Source organism: Centruroides sculpturatus, unplaced genomic scaffold (genome assembly GCF_000671375.1).
Source record: "Centruroides sculpturatus isolate CEXI.00-Female unplaced genomic scaffold, Cexi_2.0 scaffold200, whole genome shotgun sequence".
NCBI lineage: Eukaryota > Metazoa > Arthropoda > Arachnida > Scorpiones > Buthidae > Centruroides > Centruroides sculpturatus.
The window spans coordinates 445,795-466,379 of record NW_019384495.1 but is presented as its reverse complement, the minus strand read 5'-3'; the positions used below and the strand labels follow the sequence as shown (position 1 = coordinate 466,379).

The 20,585-nt window shown below is 28.9% G+C and overlaps 2 protein-coding genes and 1 long non-coding RNA gene across 8 annotated transcripts; 1 reads left to right on the top strand and 2 right to left on the bottom strand.

Moving 5' to 3' along the window:
* Nucleotides 1-6,582: 6,582 nt before the first annotated feature.
* On the bottom strand, nucleotides 6,583-7,268 carry LOC111621898 (cytochrome c oxidase subunit 2-like). Its single transcript, XM_023364151.1, is given in 1 exon segment — nucleotides 6,583-7,268. A coding segment is annotated over 1 exon segment (660 nt). The 5' UTR covers nucleotides 7,243-7,268.
* Nucleotides 7,257-9,142, bottom strand: LOC111621899 (cytochrome c oxidase subunit 1-like). Its single transcript, XM_023364152.1, is given in 1 exon segment — nucleotides 7,257-9,142. A coding segment is annotated over 1 exon segment (576 nt). The 5' UTR covers nucleotides 8,821-9,142; the 3' UTR covers nucleotides 7,257-8,244.
* Nucleotides 9,143-15,271: 6,129 nt separating this feature from the next.
* Nucleotides 15,272-20,385, top strand: LOC111621897. 6 transcript variants are annotated; one of them, XR_002756155.1, is made up of 5 exons: nucleotides 15,272-15,356; nucleotides 15,439-15,641; nucleotides 15,908-17,003; nucleotides 17,379-17,466; nucleotides 17,536-20,385. It is a non-coding gene; the product is annotated as an uncharacterized LOC111621897 (long non-coding RNA). The 6 variants fall into 6 exon arrangements; XR_002756153.1 differs by having other exon boundaries at nucleotides 15,280-15,641; nucleotides 15,908-16,757; nucleotides 16,841-17,003; XR_002756154.1 differs by having other exon boundaries at nucleotides 15,280-15,641; nucleotides 15,908-16,757; nucleotides 16,819-17,003.
* The last annotated feature ends 200 nt before the right edge of the window (nucleotides 20,386-20,585 follow it).

Here is a 20,585-nt window from a genome sequence, read left to right as displayed (position 1 = left end):
CCAGGACTATTTTATATATGTACAGTTCAAATACTAGTTTCGCCACCGTTCGATAGTAAACCGTACATATATAAATATCTAATTTTAGAATACTTCGTTATGCAGTTGGCAATAACTCCAGTGAATATATTAAATTTAACCCATAAACAGAATATTTAATATTGTTTAGGTATTTTAGTTACACTTTGTGAAAAGAAAATACATTTTTATGATACTTATCGAATAATTTCTCCTTATTAATTGAAACCACTGTGATTTCTTTAAACGAAAACTTTAAATTCTAAACAATGTTCTTTGTTATATTTTTGGTTTGTAATTCAGTAAAATATTCTAAAAAGTAGAAGCCATTCTTTGATAAGTCGTTAAACATAATATATGTAAACTTTGATTGTATGGGTAGTAATGTAAATACTTAAGTTATGAGTCATAGAAAAATTAAAAATAGACCGAAAATGTATTTTTAGCGCATGTTTTTCTTCTCTTCGAATATCACGGTATTAATGAAAATTAATTTGGTAAACTCTTATTGAATATAATTGAACGGTTTGGTTTGATTGGATATGGTAACGCAGTACCTGGAAGATTTGCCAAGGGGGAATGCCTTCCGAATAAAGGAAGCTGGTTTCTATTTAGGTGTTAGACATTAAATGAATCCCAGAAAACTTTGTGTAGCCATCCCGTTAGTGAAGACCAAACGAAGACCGACTACGATTGCTCAGTGGTTTAATACACTCAGCCATTGATGGACTATAACTGAACTTTGAACGTTACCTTAATTTTTCAAGATATGAGGCTTTAAAAATGCCAACACTAATACAAAAATAATTTGTTATGTTGGGTATATAGTGGCAGGTTGTCCATCACATGTAAGTCACAACCCAATTGTGGATTCCTGAATAAAAAAGTGAGACCCTACTGTTAATACTTCAGTGACTGTGCACCTTCTTCATGTAAGTGCTAACATTTTTGAAGCATCCTCCATGTAATGTAAATAAACTATAGTATGAAGGTAATACATTGTATTTATATAAACTGACGTTACATTGTACCGTATAGTGTTAACTAACAATCCCGGATAGCGGACACTTTTACTTAACGAACATTTTTACAATCCCCAGATTCTTCAAATAGGACATTCCGAGAACTTTCTACACGAAACTGGCCTCCATATAGACACGCGAAGAAAAGTCGGAAAACTCCACGTGGCCAGCTCATTGGTGAGTCGAACCCACGATCAGTGTTCAATGGGTTCATTCAGTAGTTTAGTTTGACTACAGCTCTGGAGAAACCTGGATCGAGTCTGAACGTCGAAAACCCAAAAATTTTATGGGAGATTCCTTCCTAGCACCATTGTTTCTGCCCTGAGGCACTAAGAGGATTTATTTCGCACCACTCGAAGATTTGGCAGGCCACAATGGGAAGGATTTAGAAAATTAATTTATACACAAAATAACTAGTGAAATTTAAGGAAGCTTTTAATAATCCATTACATTAATTTGCATTACAAACTTCCACATTATAACCTAAAATTTTAATGACTTTTTAAATGATAGTTCTGAAGTAACAAATTAGAAACTTAAACAAAGTTTCTTCTATCAAAAATTTAATTTTATAAAATTACCACTTTTTAAATCGATATACTTTATTTTTCTTGAAAATTTTCCATTAATTTCCTTATTCCATTCGAATAAGGTACTTAATATAAGCGATAAAATATAACTTTAAAATCGTATATTTGCTAATAAATAATAAATAATATAATATTTAGTTAAATAATAATTAAATAATAAAAAATATATAGACTATACATANTATAAATAAAGAGTTTATTTATATATAATGTTATATAATTAAATAATAATTAAGAGTTTATTTATATATAATGTTATATAATTAAATAATAATTAAAACTTAAATAATAAAATTAAATATGTATAGTCTATATATTTTTTATTTTTTTTTTTGGCTCTCTTGGCTTGATTTATATTGCATTTCTTTCATCGCAATTTTCGGAATTTTCTAGAAAATATTTTTATACAAATATCATTAATTATTACCCACTTTAGTTTAATTTTTCTTTAATCTTTATAATATTTAATTTTTAAATTTGCAATTTCGATGCTGAAGAATTTTTTAAAATAAATTAACTTCATATAAAAATACAGGGTGTTGATAAGTCGTTTTACCAATTTAAAATCTATAACCTTTTCCTATTTTATATTTTCAAACTTTGGTTTCAGATTTTGAAAATCAAAATGAAAACTTGTCCTGGACGTTACCTTAATAATGTAAATTGACAACAATTGAAAACTTAACTGACATATAGGCCTAAATCCATAGGCTTTATATGGCGAACTTTGATCTCGAATATCTCTGCCCATAGATTGAATCTTAAACTTATGGCTTCGTCATGAACTTATGTACCTTATTATATAAAAAATAAATAGAAAAATTAATAAACAAAAATTTATTCTCTTTCTTAATGGCATAGAGTTGCGACTTATGGGCCACTCTATAGCTATACTATAAATATAATTTTATAAAATTATGTTTTTATACATTTTAATTTAATTTAATACACATTTTAATTGGATTTTAAATATCTCTTTTACTTTTTAAATGAATAAAAAGATCAGGTTGTTTAATTTTATTGGCACAAGTAGTAGTTAGAATTTAACATTGCATTGATAAGACAGTACTAGTACTAGAAGAAATAAAAGTGATAAATACTATAAAGGATTTAATACCGTAAACAATAATAAAAACGAAGAATAGATGTGAAAACATTTAAACAGATCAATATTGTAAAACCAATGATATATCGATAAAATCACTGGTATAAATGTACTATAAAACGCACTGTTAAAATGATACGAGAACTAAAGTTGCAGTTTGTTTAAAGGCCAAAGCTGAAAAAATTTTCGGTTAAAATCATGTCCAATAAAGATTAAAAGAATAAAATAACGACATTAAAATGCTGTAAACGGATAAAATCGTGATAAGTAGTTAAAATATATATGAAATTCAATTCAGGTATACACAGAATCTTCAATCACCAAAGTTAACAGTGGGTGAAATGTTTGTCTAACAAAGACCCGTAAAACAGACGAAAGTAAAAAAAAAAAAAAAGATTAACCAAAGAAGAAAAAATTAAAAAAAAAAAAGACATAAATACTCTCTCTCTCTTATACGCAATCATGTCAGGATAATTTTCTCATGCCTATTCTCCAATGGTTTCTGTTCTCCCCTGGCATTATCTCATAAAATTTATTACTAGTCTGTGCATCTTAAATTGTGTGTTACACGCCAATATGTTTGGATATATATCCGTGTAGAAAGAAAAGCAAGAAAGAGTGATTTAAATGTCTTAGTTCGTTCGTTTTTATACTGGCATATCTTGGTATCCAGCAAAATTTAATTACGTACAATATGATAGTACAGGCTTTTTAATATTTTCTAAACAGGAATGTTTTTTATACTAAGACTTTATAGATTTATTAAGGAAACTCTAACAATGGTAAATCTACTTAAATTTGAAATACAATTCTAAATATCAAATATTATTATAAGACAAACCAAAAACTGAGGTTTTTATTGGTTCTTGAAATAGTGAAATCGTTTGAAATTACAGCACACAGAGAACGAAACAATTGCCTATCTATTGTATATCTTGTCCTACTAAACTGGAAAACGAATAACTTATCTAAATATATTTAAAGAGCTAATTTCAACTTATTTCAAGTCCCAACACACGTAACCCACTTTGGTAAAAAGTAATAACACTTAAATTTGTGTTCTATTACAAGTTGACGATACACAAAGCGAGGGATTGTGTTTCATCTGCCAGCAAACTACAATTTAATCTTTGAGTATGATCATACGTTAAGAGTGATTAATGACGTCAGGAAAGAAAACACCATTTCCATCTATCTTCCAGGGTTAAACTATTTATTTTATCTTAATCATAAAAAGGAAAAGTCTTAGTATGACGTAACATTACCCCGAATAAGGATAAAAAAGAAAACGCTCATAAGAAAAGTTATATGAAATATATATATATATAAATTTTAAAACTAAATATTTAAAACATTTAAAATGCAGTTTAAATAAAATTTATTGTTAAAGTTATGCGTGTTTACGAATAATAAAAGAATAAATAACGCGAAACAATCAGCCAATAATAATTGAGTTTGAGTAAACAAGATATATTTTGCATAAAAATATAATTTAGTGGTAAATGACCATAAAAATACTGAAATACTGAAGTTTATTGGATAAAGAATAAACATCGTCAAGCACCTTAATTACGTTATTAATGTCAGTATCAAAGCAGAAGACCAAATCACTATGCAATAATCAAATAAGCATTGAAAAATTTCAAAGAGAACAGCTAGTAAAATGGTTCGTGACGAAAAAAATCGACGATTTATTCGATCCCAAAAAATCGCACTTGATTATCTTTAAATCTCGGAAATAATTCCCATATCGGAGATGATTTCGATAAAATAAATTATTGTTGTTTACATTAAAGGGTAATTTATTATTCAGGTTTAAGTGATTCAGATTGTTAGAATAGTGGGAATAAATACATATCACTTAAATAACTTAAAGCTATGCTAATTCTTATCCAATTAAAATTATGAATGCATTTATTCCAGAAGCCAAAATGCTTCAGGCCATTTATAATGCAAGCTTCTAATTATGGTAATTATTAAAATGAAGTAAAAGCATAAACATCCTTCAAATGAATCGCAACTTTAATTCTTATATGAGAACAAATTCATGCGAAATGGCACTTTCGATAGAATATTGTGGGGAGTGTCTTCACATTCTTCAAAATCTAATTCAAGACCTGAATATGAGTCTAAACAGAACAAAGCCTTTTCTTGGTGCTTTCTTTGTTTTCTTCAGATGTGCACAGCTTCAGATTGCTTTGTTGTATGGCCGAAGAAGTTCTTAATAAAGTCATATTACAAAAATATAAAACCAATGTTTTATATTTTTGTAACCAAACAAAAACACATGTACAAAAAAACATTTATAAATGTTTTTTGTTCAAACAAAACAAAGTATTGTGTAAACAAATGTTTTTTTTTTTAAAAAAGTGGCATTTATTATCTTCGCGATTTCCCTTTTAAAAATTATAATAAAAAGAAAGAGATAATAAGCAAAATTCATACAACATTAGTGTCTACGGTCCTTTATAACATTTTAAAATATTTTTTACATTTAAACATTAGATTAATAGAGCAATATTTTTAATCCGTGAGACTCAGTGCAATGTATCATTAGCCATCAATAAACATGTACGATTTATAATAATTTTGACTAATGGATTAAAATGACATACGTCGATACTGACGTCATATTTTATTGATAACCATTTTAATTATGGAGTGCCCTGTTCCATGATTTAAACAACGTTGGCCAGATCCTGTAACAATTTGTAACGTAAACAAAAATCAAATATTAATTTAAAAGTAAAATCAATTTATAACAGTTATTAAAAATATAATAATACATTTCTGGTTTCGAATATTTTATTTTGTTTTTCCTTCTGTATAATTTCTACATTTTTATTTATAAACCTATTCAATTATTTACAAGTTATAAGAGAATCAAATCCGGTAGACAATCTTACAAAGGCCGAATACATGGAATTTTTGAAGAATTTCCTATTAATATCCTTAAATTTCATTCATTTTATGAGAAATTGTAGTGAATATTTATTTATCTACTTTTATCATGGAAATTACTAGTTTGTAAAGAAAATAAAAATAATAAATATAGTTTAGACATTTTAAAATATAAAAAATTATATAAATGTTACTAATATTAACATTTATTTATAATTAATGTTTAAAAAAATAGGAAGTAACTTTATAAACAACTAATTTAATGCTTAAGAATGGTTCAGGCTGTTAAGCTGTCAGGCTACGGCTCTGTGGGACAGAATCGAATGTGGGAGGAGAAAGAACCACAGGAATTTTTCGAGGACCCCTTTCTCACCAACCTCCATTGAGAGCTTAGCCAAACCCACGATAGACATGAATAAACATCCTTGGTGTCCACAGGGCAACAAGAGTTTTAAAAATACTTGGTATATGGTAATTGTTTAAGAATTCTGTTATATTGGTCGTTCTACTCACGTAAAATGTATAAAAAATCACAACGAAATACATATTGAAAGAATTTAGAAATTCGTTTATAGAATTATAATTGATAGACATTACACAATTAAAGCTGTTAAAAATGGAGTGTCTCCTGTATTTTATTGAATTACGACACAATTCATAAATTATAGTTTCACTTGATTAACAGGAATATCTGGAATCGATTTCTTGTTGAAATTAACTTAATGTTTCTTATCTTTTTTGAATGACTCACTTTGACAACTCTGTCAAGAGACTTAATTAAGTCTTATCAGTATAGAATGATAATATTACGTAGTTTGCTTCACTTGTAATAAGTTTTAGATATTCTAAACAAATTAAATTTTTATCAAGCATTTTATCAAAAATAATTTAATATAATAAAACAATACTAATTATTAATATATTTTAATTTATTATTAANACCTAGCTAATAAAAAGTCCTCACCCAACTCAAAAAAGCATCCACAGAAACTCTCTCAATAACAATAGGTATAAAACTATGATTAGCCCCACAAATCTCAGAACACTGACCATAATATAACCCAGGCCGGTTAATCAAAAAACAAACCTGATTAACCCGGCCTGGGACAGCATCCATCCTAACCCCCAATCCCATACAAGCCCAAGAATGAATAACATCAGAAGAAGTAATTAAAATCCGAGTAAACACACCCCAAGGCAAAACCGTACGATTATCAACATCCAACAAACGAAATCCCCCCTCCTCTAAAGGTAATATAAAAGAGTCAAATTCAATATCAACAAAATCCGAATACTCATAACTTCAATATCACTGATGACCAACCGTCTTCAAAGTTAAGTCCGGGCAATGAACTTCTTCCACCAAATACAACACACGAAGAGAGGGAAAAGCAATAAAAATCAAAAGCACAGCAGGAATAAAAGTTCAAAAAATCTCAATTTCCTGCCCTTCAACAATAAAACGATTTAAATAAGTATTAGTTAAAATACCAGACACAAAATAAAAAACCAATACTGTAATCATCACCAAAACTACTATTGAATGATCATGAAAAAACATCAACTGCTCCATCAAGGGAGAAACACTATCCTGAAACGAGAGCATCCCTCATGTTGCCATTAACTACTTAATAACAGCCACAAGATGATTATAAGTATGATCTTGAGGAGGAAACCCATGAGACCACTCAGAAAAAGAAGGCATAAAACTAGCCCCAGAAAACCCCCGAGAACTAACAACCCCCTCCCACAAAATACACATAAAAGCCAAAGTAGCAATAAAAGAAACATAAGAGCCTAAACTAGAAACTAAATTTCAACAAGAATAAGCATCCGGATAATCAGAATACCGACGAGGCATACCTCTCAAACCTAAAAAATGCTGAGGAAAAAAAGTCATATTAACACCAACAAACATAACAAAAAAATGAGCCCTCAAAGCCCGCTCATTCATACAAATACCTAAAATTACAGGAAACCACTCTACAATACCAGCCAAAATAGCAAACACAGCCCCCATTGATAATACATAATGAAAATGAGCAACAACATAATAAGTATCATGTAAAACAATATCCAAAGAAGAATTAGCCAAAATTACACCAGTCAACCCCCCAACAGTAAAAAGAAAAATAAAACCTAAAGCCCATAACATAGCAGAACTAAAAACAAAATAAGACCCATGAAGAGTAGCTAACCAGCTAAAAATTTTAATACCCGTAGGAACAGCAATAATCATTGTAGCAGCAGTAAAATAAGCCCGAGTATCTACATCTATACCCACAGTAAACATATGATGAGCCCAAACAATAAAACCTAATCCACCAATAGCAACCATAGCATAAACCATGCCCAAAGAACCAAAAGGCTCCCTCTTACCCATATGATGACTCACAATATGTGAAATCATCCCAAACCCAGGCAAAATCAAAATATAAACCTCAGGGTGTCCAAAAAACCAAAACAAATGCTGATATAAAATAGGATCTCCACCCCCAGCAGGATCAAAAAAAGAAGTATTAAAATTCCGATCCGTCAACAACATAGTAACAGCCCCTGCTAACACAGGAAGAGACAATAACAACAAAACAGCAGTAACTATCACAGATCAAACAAATAAAGGAAGACGATCCAATCCCATACCACTTCTTCGCATATTAATAATAGTAGTAATAAAATTAATAGCCCCCAAAATAGAAGAGACACCAGCCAAATGAAGAGAAAAAATAGTGAGATCAACCGAACCCCCAACATGAGCCAAAGAGGAAGAAAGAGGAGGATAAACTGTCCAACCCGTTCCTGCCCCTCTCTCCAATGCCGCAGAAGAAAGCAAAAGAAAAAAAGCAGGAGGAAGTAATCAAAAACTCATATTATTCATTCGAGGAAAAGCCATATCAGGAGCACCTAACATCAAAGGAACTAATCAATTCCCAAAACCCCCAATCATAATAGGCATAACCATAAAAAAAATTATAACAAAAGCATGAGCCGTTACAACAACATTATAAACTTGATCATCCCCAATCAAAGAACCTGGCATCCCAATTTCCCCCCGAACAATCAAACTCAAAGCAGTCCCAACTATAGAAGCCCAAATACCTAACACCAAATACATAGTACCAATATCCTTATGATTTGTAGAATACAACCATCGCAAGGTTTGTGTGGCCGAAAGTCCAGGCATAAAATTGTAAATTTTATCATGAAAAACTCCCAAACCAAAAGTTGATTAGTTTAATTAAAACATTAAATTGCAAATTTAAAAATATTATCAACTAAGCATGACTCTCACCATTTAAAGCTTTGAAGGCTATTAGTTTAATTAACTTAATGCTTATAAAAAAAAACCGGATAAAAAGCCCCCCCAAATAAAGAAACCAATAAAAATAAGACATAAACCCCCAATCCTCACCCTAAATCCCCAACAAAATAAAAAGAAGGCACACTACTAAACAATGTCCCATAAAACAAACGAAAAAAAAAAAAAAGATTAACCAAAGAAGAAAAAATTAAAAAAAAAAAAGACATAAATACTCTCTCTCTCTTATACGCAATCATGTCAGGATAATTTTCTCATGCCTATTCTCCAATGGTTTCTGTTCTCCCCTGGCATTATCTCATAAAATTTATTACTAGTCTGTGCATCTTAAATTGTGTGTTACACGCCAATATGTTTGGATATATATCCGTGTAGAAAGAAAAGCAAGAAAGAGTGATTTAAATGTCTTAGTTCGTTCGTTTTTATACTGGCATATCTTGGTATCCAGCAAAATTTAATTACGTACAATATGATAGTACAGGCTTTTTAATATTTTCTAAACAGGAATGTTTTTTATACTAAGACTTTATAGATTTATTAAGGAAACTCTAACAATGGTAAATCTACTTAAATTTGAAATACAATTCTAAATATCAAATATTATTATAAGACAAACCAAAAACTGAGGTTTTTATTGGTTCTTGAAATAGTGAAATCGTTTGAAATTACAGCACACAGAGAACGAAACAATTGCCTATCTATTGTATATCTTGTCCTACTAAACTGGAAAACGAATAACTTATCTAAATATATTTAAAGAGCTAATTTCAACTTATTTCAAGTCCCAACACACGTAACCCACTTTGGTAAAAAGTAATAACACTTAAATTTGTGTTCTATTACAAGTTGACGATACACAAAGCGAGGGATTGTGTTTCATCTGCCAGCAAACTACAATTTAATCTTTGAGTATGATCATACGTTAAGAGTGATTAATGACGTCAGGAAAGAAAACACCATTTCCATCTATCTTCCAGGGTTAAACTATTTATTTTATCTTAATCATAAAAAGGAAAAGTCTTAGTATGACGTAACATTACCCCGAATAAGGATAAAAAAGAAAACGCTCATAAGAAAAGTTATATGAAATATATATATATATAAATTTTAAAACTAAATATTTAAAACATTTAAAATGCAGTTTAAATAAAATTTATTGTTAAAGTTATGCGTGTTTACGAATAATAAAAGAATAAATAACGCGAAACAATCAGCCAATAATAATTGAGTTTGAGTAAACAAGATATATTTTGCATAAAAATATAATTTAGTGGTAAATGACCATAAAAATACTGAAATACTGAAGTTTATTGGATAAAGAATAAACATCGTCAAGCACCTTAATTACGTTATTAATGTCAGTATCAAAGCAGAAGACCAAATCACTATGCAATAATCAAATAAGCATTGAAAAATTTCAAAGAGAACAGCTAGTAAAATGGTTCGTGACGAAAAAAATCGACGATTTATTCGATCCCAAAAAATCGCACTTGATTATCTTTAAATCTCGGAAATAATTCCCATATCGGAGATGATTTCGATAAAATAAATTATTGTTGTTTACATTAAAGGGTAATTTATTATTCAGGTTTAAGTGATTCAGATTGTTAGAATAGTGGGAATAAATACATATCACTTAAATAACTTAAAGCTATGCTAATTCTTATCCAATTAAAATTATGAATGCATTTATTCCAGAAGCCAAAATGCTTCAGGCCATTTATAATGCAAGCTTCTAATTATGGTAATTATTAAAATGAAGTAAAAGCATAAACATCCTTCAAATGAATCGCAACTTTAATTCTTATATGAGAACAAATTCATGCGAAATGGCACTTTCGATAGAATATTGTGGGGAGTGTCTTCACATTCTTTAAAATCTAATTCAAGACCTGAATATGAGTCTAAACAGAACAAAGCCTTTTCTTGGTGCTTTCTTTGTTTTCTTCAGATGTGCACAGCTTCAGATTGCTTTGTTGTATGGCCGAAGAAGTTCTTAATAAAGTCATATTACAAAAATATAAAACCAATGTTTTATATTTTTGTAACCAAACAAAAACACATGTACAAAAAAACATTTATAAATGTTTTTTGTTCAAACAAAACAAAGTATTGTGTAAACAAATGTTTTTTTTTTTAAAAAAGTGGCATTTATTATCTTCGCGATTTCCCTTTTAAAAATTATAATAAAAAGAAAGAGATAATAAGCAAAATTCATACAACATTAGTGTCTACGGTCCTTTATAACATTTTAAAATATTTTTTACATTTAAACATTAGATTAATAGAGCAATATTTTTAATCCGTGAGACTCAGTGCAATGTATCATTAGCCATCAATAAACATGTACGATTTATAATAATTTTGACTAATGGATTAAAATGACATACGTCGATACTGACGTCATATTTTATTGATAACCATTTTAATTATGGAGTGCCCTGTTCCATGATTTAAACAACGTTGGCCAGAACCTGTAACAATTTGTAACGTAAACAAAAATCAAATATTAATTTAAAAGTAAAATCAATTTATAACAGTTATTAAAAATATAATAATACATTTCTGGTTTCGAATATTTTATTTTGTTTTTCCTTCTGTATAATTTCTACATTTTTATTTATAAACCTATTCAATTATTTACAAGTTATAAGAGAATCAAATCCGGTAGACAATCTTACAAAGGCCGAATACATGGAATTTTTGAAGAATTTCCTATTAATATCCTTAAATTTCATTCATTTTATGAGAAATTGTAGTGAATATTTATTTATCTACTTTTATCATGGAAATTACTAGTTTGTAAAGAAAATAAAAATAATAAATATAGTTTAGACATTTTAAAATATAAAAAATTATATAAATGTTACTAATATTAACATTTATTTATAATTAATGTTTAAAAAAATAGGAAGTAACTTTATAAACAACTAATTTAATGCTTAAGAATGGTTCAGGCTGTTAAGCTGTCAGGCTACGGCTCTGTGGGACAGAATCGAATGTGGGAGGAGAAAGAACCACAGGAATTTTTCGAGGACCCCTTTCTCACCAACCTCCATTGAGAGCTTAGCCAAACCCACGATAGACATGAATAAACATCCTTGGTGTCCACAGGGCAACAAGAGTTTTAAAAATACTTGGTATATGGTAATTGTTTAAGAATTCTGTTATATTGGTCGTTCTACTCACGTAAAATGTATAAAAAATCACAACGAAATACATATTGAAAGAATTTAGAAATTCGTTTATAGAATTATAATTGATAGACATTACACAATTAAAGCTGTTAAAAATGGAGTGTCTCCTGTATTTTATTGAATTACGACACAATTCATAAATTATAGTTTCACTTGATTAACAGGAATATCTGGAATCGATTTCTTGTTGAAATTAACTTAATGTTTCTTATCTTTTTTGAATGACTCACTTTGACAACTCTGTCAAGAGACTTAATTAAGTCTTATCAGTATAGAATGATAATATTACGTAGTTTGCTTCACTTGTAATAAGTTTTAGATATTCTAAACAAATTAAATTTTTATCAAGCATTTTATCAAAAATAATTTAATAATTAGCTAATTATTCTATTTGTAATGTTTCAACTATTCCACAACTGAAAACAGCTCTCTTTCTTTCGAATGTCGTTTCACCATCGCTTGCAGCCNTTATTAAATATTAAATATTCTGATATTGGATACTTTACCTCTAAAATTTTTATTTTTATTGTAAAATATAATGTATTAAAATATTACTGCTAAATTGTGTTCACACTACACACTAAATTAAATTGTACGGTAAGGTGAAGTTATAGTGACAACTTTAAATACATTACCATATTGAGTCACGTGTGCTCTTGAATCCTCGTTTTTCGTACTATTTACATCTATAACTGTTATTATGTATATCATTTTACTATTTTGTTTCAAATCATAAAGTATAAAAACATCGTGCATTAAAAATAATGTAAATACTGTAATATTTTAAAACTGAATAGCTGACCGAGGCCTTTCCAAAGTTTAAGAGTTCACGGAAACCAATCTAGTACGTTAGGTCCTGAGACTACCGTGTACCAGTCTCTTGCTCTTCTCTCTTTCCTCTTCCGTTCGCGCCACAATTTAAGGGTTTTTTGGACGGGGACTTCCGACCAATCACAACTCCTTCTTGTCCGAACAGCTTACACTCGGGTCCGCCGTCATCCGACGAGAGTGAAGCTTACATAAACGTCAGCCACTTGTTTATATTCAGTTGTTTACCATATGGCAAATGGTCTAACGTCAGACTACAGGTGGGTCCAATTGATAATGCCGGCGCTTCCTTTGTTTTCCGTCTGTTTACAAACACCTTACAAGTGGTATTACCCGACCGCACGTGAGTCCAATTGACAAGGTCGCGCTTCTTTTGTTCCCTCTCTGCTAAAAGGTCAATACTTTACAATTATAATTATAATTTATAATAAAATATATGTTTTACATAGTAAACACGCAATTTATATATATATTAGTAATTAAATATTATTATTTAAACTGATTAATGACTTATTTATGCACTTGATTTCAATAGTATGTTGCTCTGTACACCATACTTTTCCAGTTAACAAGAGTCATGTCGATCACATCTATTTAACTCTGTCTGCAAAAATTTTTGAATTGAAATAACATGACTTTCATCCACCACTTAACGACTTAGGCAATCTGACCATCCTAACTAAGACGCTAATTATCCACAATTTTAAAATTTTATTAATTTACGTCATTATACGGAATTCTTGCATTTGATTAAATAGTCTTGTTAAAAATAATTAAGACTAATTTATGTCATTGTTTTGCAATTAGGCTTATACATAATTACATTTCTAACTTCTCGGAAACGATGAAAAATCTATACCGATTTCTAAATAAACACGTTGAAAATAAATATTTTAAAATGTAAAGTAATTTCTATTATAATATCAAATTTCTTCATTAATATACAAAGTAATCACGGGTGAACTGCCTTCGAATCGGCCTGGGAAATTACAAATCCATTTTTTTTTCAAAATAATTAGAATTAAATTTTGTTATTGTATTTTTCTTGTTAATTCTAAAAATTAAAATAAAAAGTACATTTTAAGTCAGTTCTCTCCACCTTAAAACTATTTTAATCTAACTTAACAAAAATACTGGTCCACAAATAGAATGAAAAACAAAGAAAAATAAATAAAAATAACTGTTCGGTGTACACAGAATGCTCGAGAAACACTTGTCTATTGTATTTAAAACTTTCAGAATGGTAGCCATATTGAAAATCATCTATATATTGGACTATGGTTAAGGAATTTAGATGTCCTCCATTTTTAGATCTATCATCCACAGTTTCTTCTAAATGGTTAGACTAATTAATTAATGCATAGCATTAGCACATTATATACTAGATGACAGGCCATAATTACGCCATTACAACAAGACTGACACACAATGGCGTCAACCAGTTCCGATCATGACTCATACACCGTTGAAAAAATTACTATAGTCTAGATTAGGATGTAACATTTAAGATGCCAATCTAAAAACAAATTAAAAATTTATTCAATTATTAAATATAGCGAAACTATGCATATTGAATAAAATTATAAGGAATAAGATTTATTAAAGATATTTTGATAATCACGTAATTTTTTCAATATCTTCGGTATAATAACGAGTAGTTATTAATTATGGCATAGTGATAATGCCAGGCTGCAATTTTTTGTCACAACGATCTTATGATCTTAATTTTAATAGCTTCTTGCTCCTGTAAATACTGTTCCTGTCAACAAGGGAGTCACGACGATAATCTAAGTCCGTCCAAGAGGAAATTTTTAAATTTAAATAACGCAACCTCTAGTCTAAATTAGAAGATCATATACAGTTAATCGGGGTCTTCCGCCACTAGTCTTTCCGAATCTGCGTTTAAGTTTCATATATCTAACTCCATTCTCATGATTAAGAAAGGACAGCAGACGGGCAGATTGGATAAATTAAGGAATTTTAGTTAAAAGAGTTTTAAAATGTTAGTTTAATTTTATTAAATTAAATTAAAATATCAAAATGGATTTCAAACATAACAGAGTTCGAAGGAAGGATTATAACGTTTTTTTAATACAGTGTAAGATAATATGATTTACCGAGATAATCCCTTATATTTTCCTACCAATTTTTATTAATTTTCAATTATGCTGAATTATACGAAATTTAAAAAGTACCCACAAATATTGGACATTTGTAGTAATGATCTGAATGATTTCACGTAGAAATGTCAAGTGACTCATTTGTCGTGACATCAACAATAGAAAAAAGAACAATTGGAAACTAATTAACAATAGTTTGCAATTGTTCTTTCTTTTTGTTGTTAGCAGAATTTTGATTCAATAGGTGATCATGAAAGTAAGTGATTCGGCACGAAAGTAAGCGATATTTCATGTTTGAATAGAAGATACATAAAGTAAATGACATAAAATCCCTGTAGGTATATAGAAGCTCTTTTGTTTTATCTTTTGATAAGACTTCCTCCCTTTACTACTTCGAAATTACGCCAGTATAATAACTCCAATATATAAACAAATTCTACGTGGACAATATAAAAACAAAATTGAAAAATTAAGGACATTGAAGCTGTTTCTTAAATATATAATCGATATAGGAACCAGAATTGTGTCAAATATATGTAATGTAAGTGATAACCTAAACAGATAGGCCTATTTTCTAGTGTTGAAATCAAATAAAACTGAAAGGAATATTACCGAAAGCATTAATGTCATCAATTCATTAATAATTTGGTCTGAATCAGTTGTCACATTTAAATCGAAAGACAACTTTTAGTACTTCGTTATAACTTTAATACTTTTAATATTAATATTTATACTTTTTCCACATAATCTTTTTAAGTACTAGATTCTGCTATGATCGTGTATTATCTTATAAGAATTTCATTTCAGATATTTCACAAGATTATCATTTCCTAATTAGTGTTTTTTCAAGTACGAATTTTCTTTTGACATTTCCTCTTCAAGATACAAGAAAGAAAAATCAGGATAAGTAGTTTAATTTCCCTACTTCCTTTTCGTTTGATATCGGCAATAATTAAAGATTCTTTTATTTAAATTACATTAAAAACTTATTTTTTAATTTAAATTACATTAAAAACTTATTTTTTAATAATATTTCACTTTACAATTTTATAAATAAATATACTTGACAAATTATTTAATAAGTACCTCGAATTATCTTCTTTCGTAAATTACTTTTGTAGAATGAGTATATTGTCATACTATATTAAATATATCAGTGAAACAGTTAATATAATTTAAAATTTAATCCATTTTCCAGAACTATAATTAATTGCAGAGATGACAATATGGGAAATTAACCCTAAAAATCCCTAATATACACTTCTTACATTAACGTGAAGATAAAACAATAACTTCCGTAATTTATGTGTTCAATACATGATATAAATTTCCAAAAATTTCAACGAAGGAAAACAAAGCAATGACTTATTCCTCTTCAGTTTTTCTTACACTACATGCAACAATTTAGCATTATACAGTACTTCACACTCTTAACACAAGAATTTGAATACAATTTACATGTAGTATGTTGTTTCACAATTCTATATCATGGGTTAGGTTGTAATAAAACAACTTAATTTGCCTCTTTGCGTCTTCTAAATTGGAATGTGTTCCGATCATTTTAATTAATATTTAATTATTTAAAATTTAAAAAGAAATATACAATTTATACAGTTTTTACATCTGTACCTTCTACTTGATTGTTACTGAATGAAAGGTAAGATTTTGATTGAAAATTTCATTTAGTCTACTTTACTACTAACTAAATTAATGTTTAGTTTTCTGTATTTGCTAAAACAGAGAAAACTTTGTAATAAATTTGGAATTCTGTACTTGAATCCTAATAATTTAGAAATTTCAATTATATTTCGGACATCTTTCGAGATTTCCTTTCTCCTTCCATAATTACTTTTTAATCTGTAAAAAGTAAAGGATTACGTTTATTATTTCAAAATAAAGAAAGGTAAAATTTAAAAAATAATAATAATAAATAAATATTTTTCTCGAAAATCTGATATTACAAACAAAAATTTTAAATATGATTTAATAAGTTTGATACCCGAATAAATATAAATTAAATATTGATGATATTAATATAAATCAAGATAATTATATTCAGTTTCTTTGCATACGTAAAATATTAAAAGATAATTTAAATTAAGAATTTAAAATTCTAAAAGACACTTTACTACACAAACCATTGCTGCCTATTAAGCATCCATGAAAAATTTTCTAGAAATAAATAAAAATTGTTTAAAACGTTTAAAAATTTAATTATATGATTTTTACAATTTATTAGATTTAGAAATAATTGAATTTAATTTATTTGTTATTAAAGGTGATTGTTTGAGACAGATTCACAAGAAATCATTTTTACCAAATCAATAATTTGCATTGAGAATTAGAAAAGGGACATTTAAATATGTGTAAGTTTTTTGTTTTATAGTGAAATCCATTGTACTCAAAGTGTTCATTTACAAGAGACTCCTTAATAGTTTTCTTTTTCTCCGAATTACAACATTTAATAGAAGTTAAAACAAAAGAAGACTTCTATAATGACGTATTAGAATGCAGTATGATGCAAATTTCTAAAGACAATGTTTATAGAAACAAAGTCTGATGCATGATGAAGGAATAGTGAAAAACGTTTTAGTGCTGATTACAGAATTTCCAGGGTAGGAGAAAAGTTAATCATTATCACTGCAAAGAAGTTGGAAGTAATGGTATTTGTTTTATTATCTAATTTTAAACAATTTATATACTGTAACTACGAATACATTTCCTACGTTTAGATAAAAGATAACTATATATTTTTATAATTTAAAATTAACATGATATATCTTCATTTAAGTATAGAAATATAAATTCACGTAATAAATAGTTATATTCTTATATATGAAGGATAGTGATGGCCAACCTGTGAACCGACGAGTTTCAAGATACCTACAATGAGTTTTTATAAATTATGTTAAAATATTTGATAGATTTCAAAACTTTACATACATACTCCATCTCAATTTTTTTTCCTGCATTTTTAGTCTAAATTCAAAATATTTTCCATGTTTCTCTCAAATAATTTTCTCTCAAAGCTTCTTATATCACATATTATGGACTGAAGTGTCAATTACAAATACAAAACTCAGCAACTACATTTTGATAGCATAAATATAGTTGAAAACATCTCTTGCAATACATTGCATAGTTGCAATTAACGCTGATTTTCTCTGATTGGTTAAGAGTTTGGCTTGCATCTTATTTCAGGTGGCATGTTATAATGAATTTTAATGAAATTTCTTGTCCGATGTTTTTGTTTATTTACATATGTCCGGTTTTTTATTGTGATATTAAGAGAAGCAAATTGCTAGTGTGAAAAGAAAGTTGATGTCCTCTCAACTGAATAAAAATTAATAATTTTAATTTTTGGATGGAAATCCTCAAATGAAAAAGAAGGAAGTTGCAACAAGTTTGATAGTCTGTCGAGTACTCTTTCAACTGTAGTAAAGAACAGATATTCAGTAGAGAATCTTTTAAAAGAATAAAAATAAAGTGAAAAAATGTTCTTTTCCAGACGTAGATGAATGTATAAGAAAATGGTTTGTGTATTGTCCTGACCAAGGTATTTCTCTTAGCAGAATGATGTTACAAAGGAAAGCCAAGGATTTTGAAAAACGTCTTGCCATAGCAAATTTAAAGTCAGCAGTGGATGACTTCAGAACTTCAAAAGTAGACACAACATAGTCTTCAGAAAATTTGTGGCCAAAGGGCATTGGTGCCTCAAAGTGTTTGTGAAGAATGGATCAGGGAGCTCCCTTCTCTCATGCGCGGCTATGAGGCAGTGCATGTCTTCACCACAGATGAAACAGTCCTTTTCCCCTATGTTTACCCAACAGAACGGAAACATATAAGGGAGAAGAGTACCGATGTAGGAAACAGAGTAAAGTAAGTGTAACTGTACTCTTAGCAATTAAACTGTAAGTGAAAACTTCCACTAATGATGATTGGTTGAAAGTGAAGCCCTAAAGCTGCCGTGAAGAGTCTTAAATACCACAAATTATGAACCTCATATAGAAATATTAACGTCAAATAATATCAGATCACATCATTATTATCTTTACTTATACAATTTATTATTTTTCTGATATGGATTAAAAAATCAAATAAAGTAAAATTTGTATTTTATTTTTTTTCAATTACTCAAAGTAAATATCTACCCCGCAATTTGGAGTTAATAAATTTCGAATTCAGTTTTGACTCAGCTTCAGAAAAAGGTTTGCCATCATTGACGTAGGACGTTCAATAAGTAATGCTTCCACGCAAATGTTTTGCTCACGAGTTGTTGCCTAGCAAGCAGTTAGACAATAAATAACTCTTAGCTTCATTACCTACATTCTAATGCGTAATAAAACATCAAGCCTCTTATAGTTAACTTAAATGTTTGTTAAAATGGATGATAAGTTTTCAACTGTGTTGGCATGTGTGAAATAACGATTGGCTACAAAATCGACCAGTCATGAAAATGAGTCTTCCAAAGAAATTTATGCAAGGCTAGTAATAGTTTATAGTGTTTGAACTGTGGACAAAACCAATGATTTTGCAACATGATTATGTTAGACTCCACTCCATTGCTTTTACATCAGAAACGTTACAGAAACTGGTTTGAATTTCTTTACAATCCAGAATTCGAATCCTCAGAATATTTTGCCTAATTTGACATCTCAAGAGTAGACACCTGAGACGATGCTGAAGTCACCACGAGAAAATGGTTCTGAGAATATTCTACAGAGACGAGTTTGAAAGTGAATAGATATTGGCGTATGTGTATCGAACATGGAGAGGACTACGAAGAGAAATGAAGTGTGGAAATTAAATTAGAAATACTAGACTTTATTCTTGTTTTGATTTCAGTTTGATATCTTGCCACTGAGCATGCATATAAATATGGAGGAATCACCTGTCGAACGCCCCTCGTATATAATTAAATAGTATCATATTCTTATAATTAATTGTAATATATAATTATATATTTTATTGTATTGTATGTATAACATGCAAATAAGTTGTTACTTTAAGGATGTAAACAATTCATTTTTTTATTTATTGCTATTTTGAGATGATTGATTAATGGCAATAGCTGCAAATAAGTATTTTGCCCTCGTGAAGAATATTTATATTCATTCGGCATTAATTTTTGCGGTTTTTAACATTAAATCGTTCTTGTATATAGTTTAAAATGACAAATCTGTATTGAGAATGCTTCTTCTCTAATAAGAACAATTAATTGCAATTGCATAATACATTTTCCGAATTTTCATTTGATGTAATTAATGAAATAGCAATGAATAAATACCCAGTTTTATTCTCTGATTGCTGTTCTGTCCAGCAATCAGGGTTAGTTTCTGGGAACTAAAAAACTACCACAAAATGGGTGTCGCCTTGACGTGGCTTTGTGGCTTAATGTGTGAAAATTTTATCAAACTTTTAAAGACAAAATTTTTCACAGACTAAGAACACCCGACAGAAAGTATTTAAAAATACAGTAAAACCT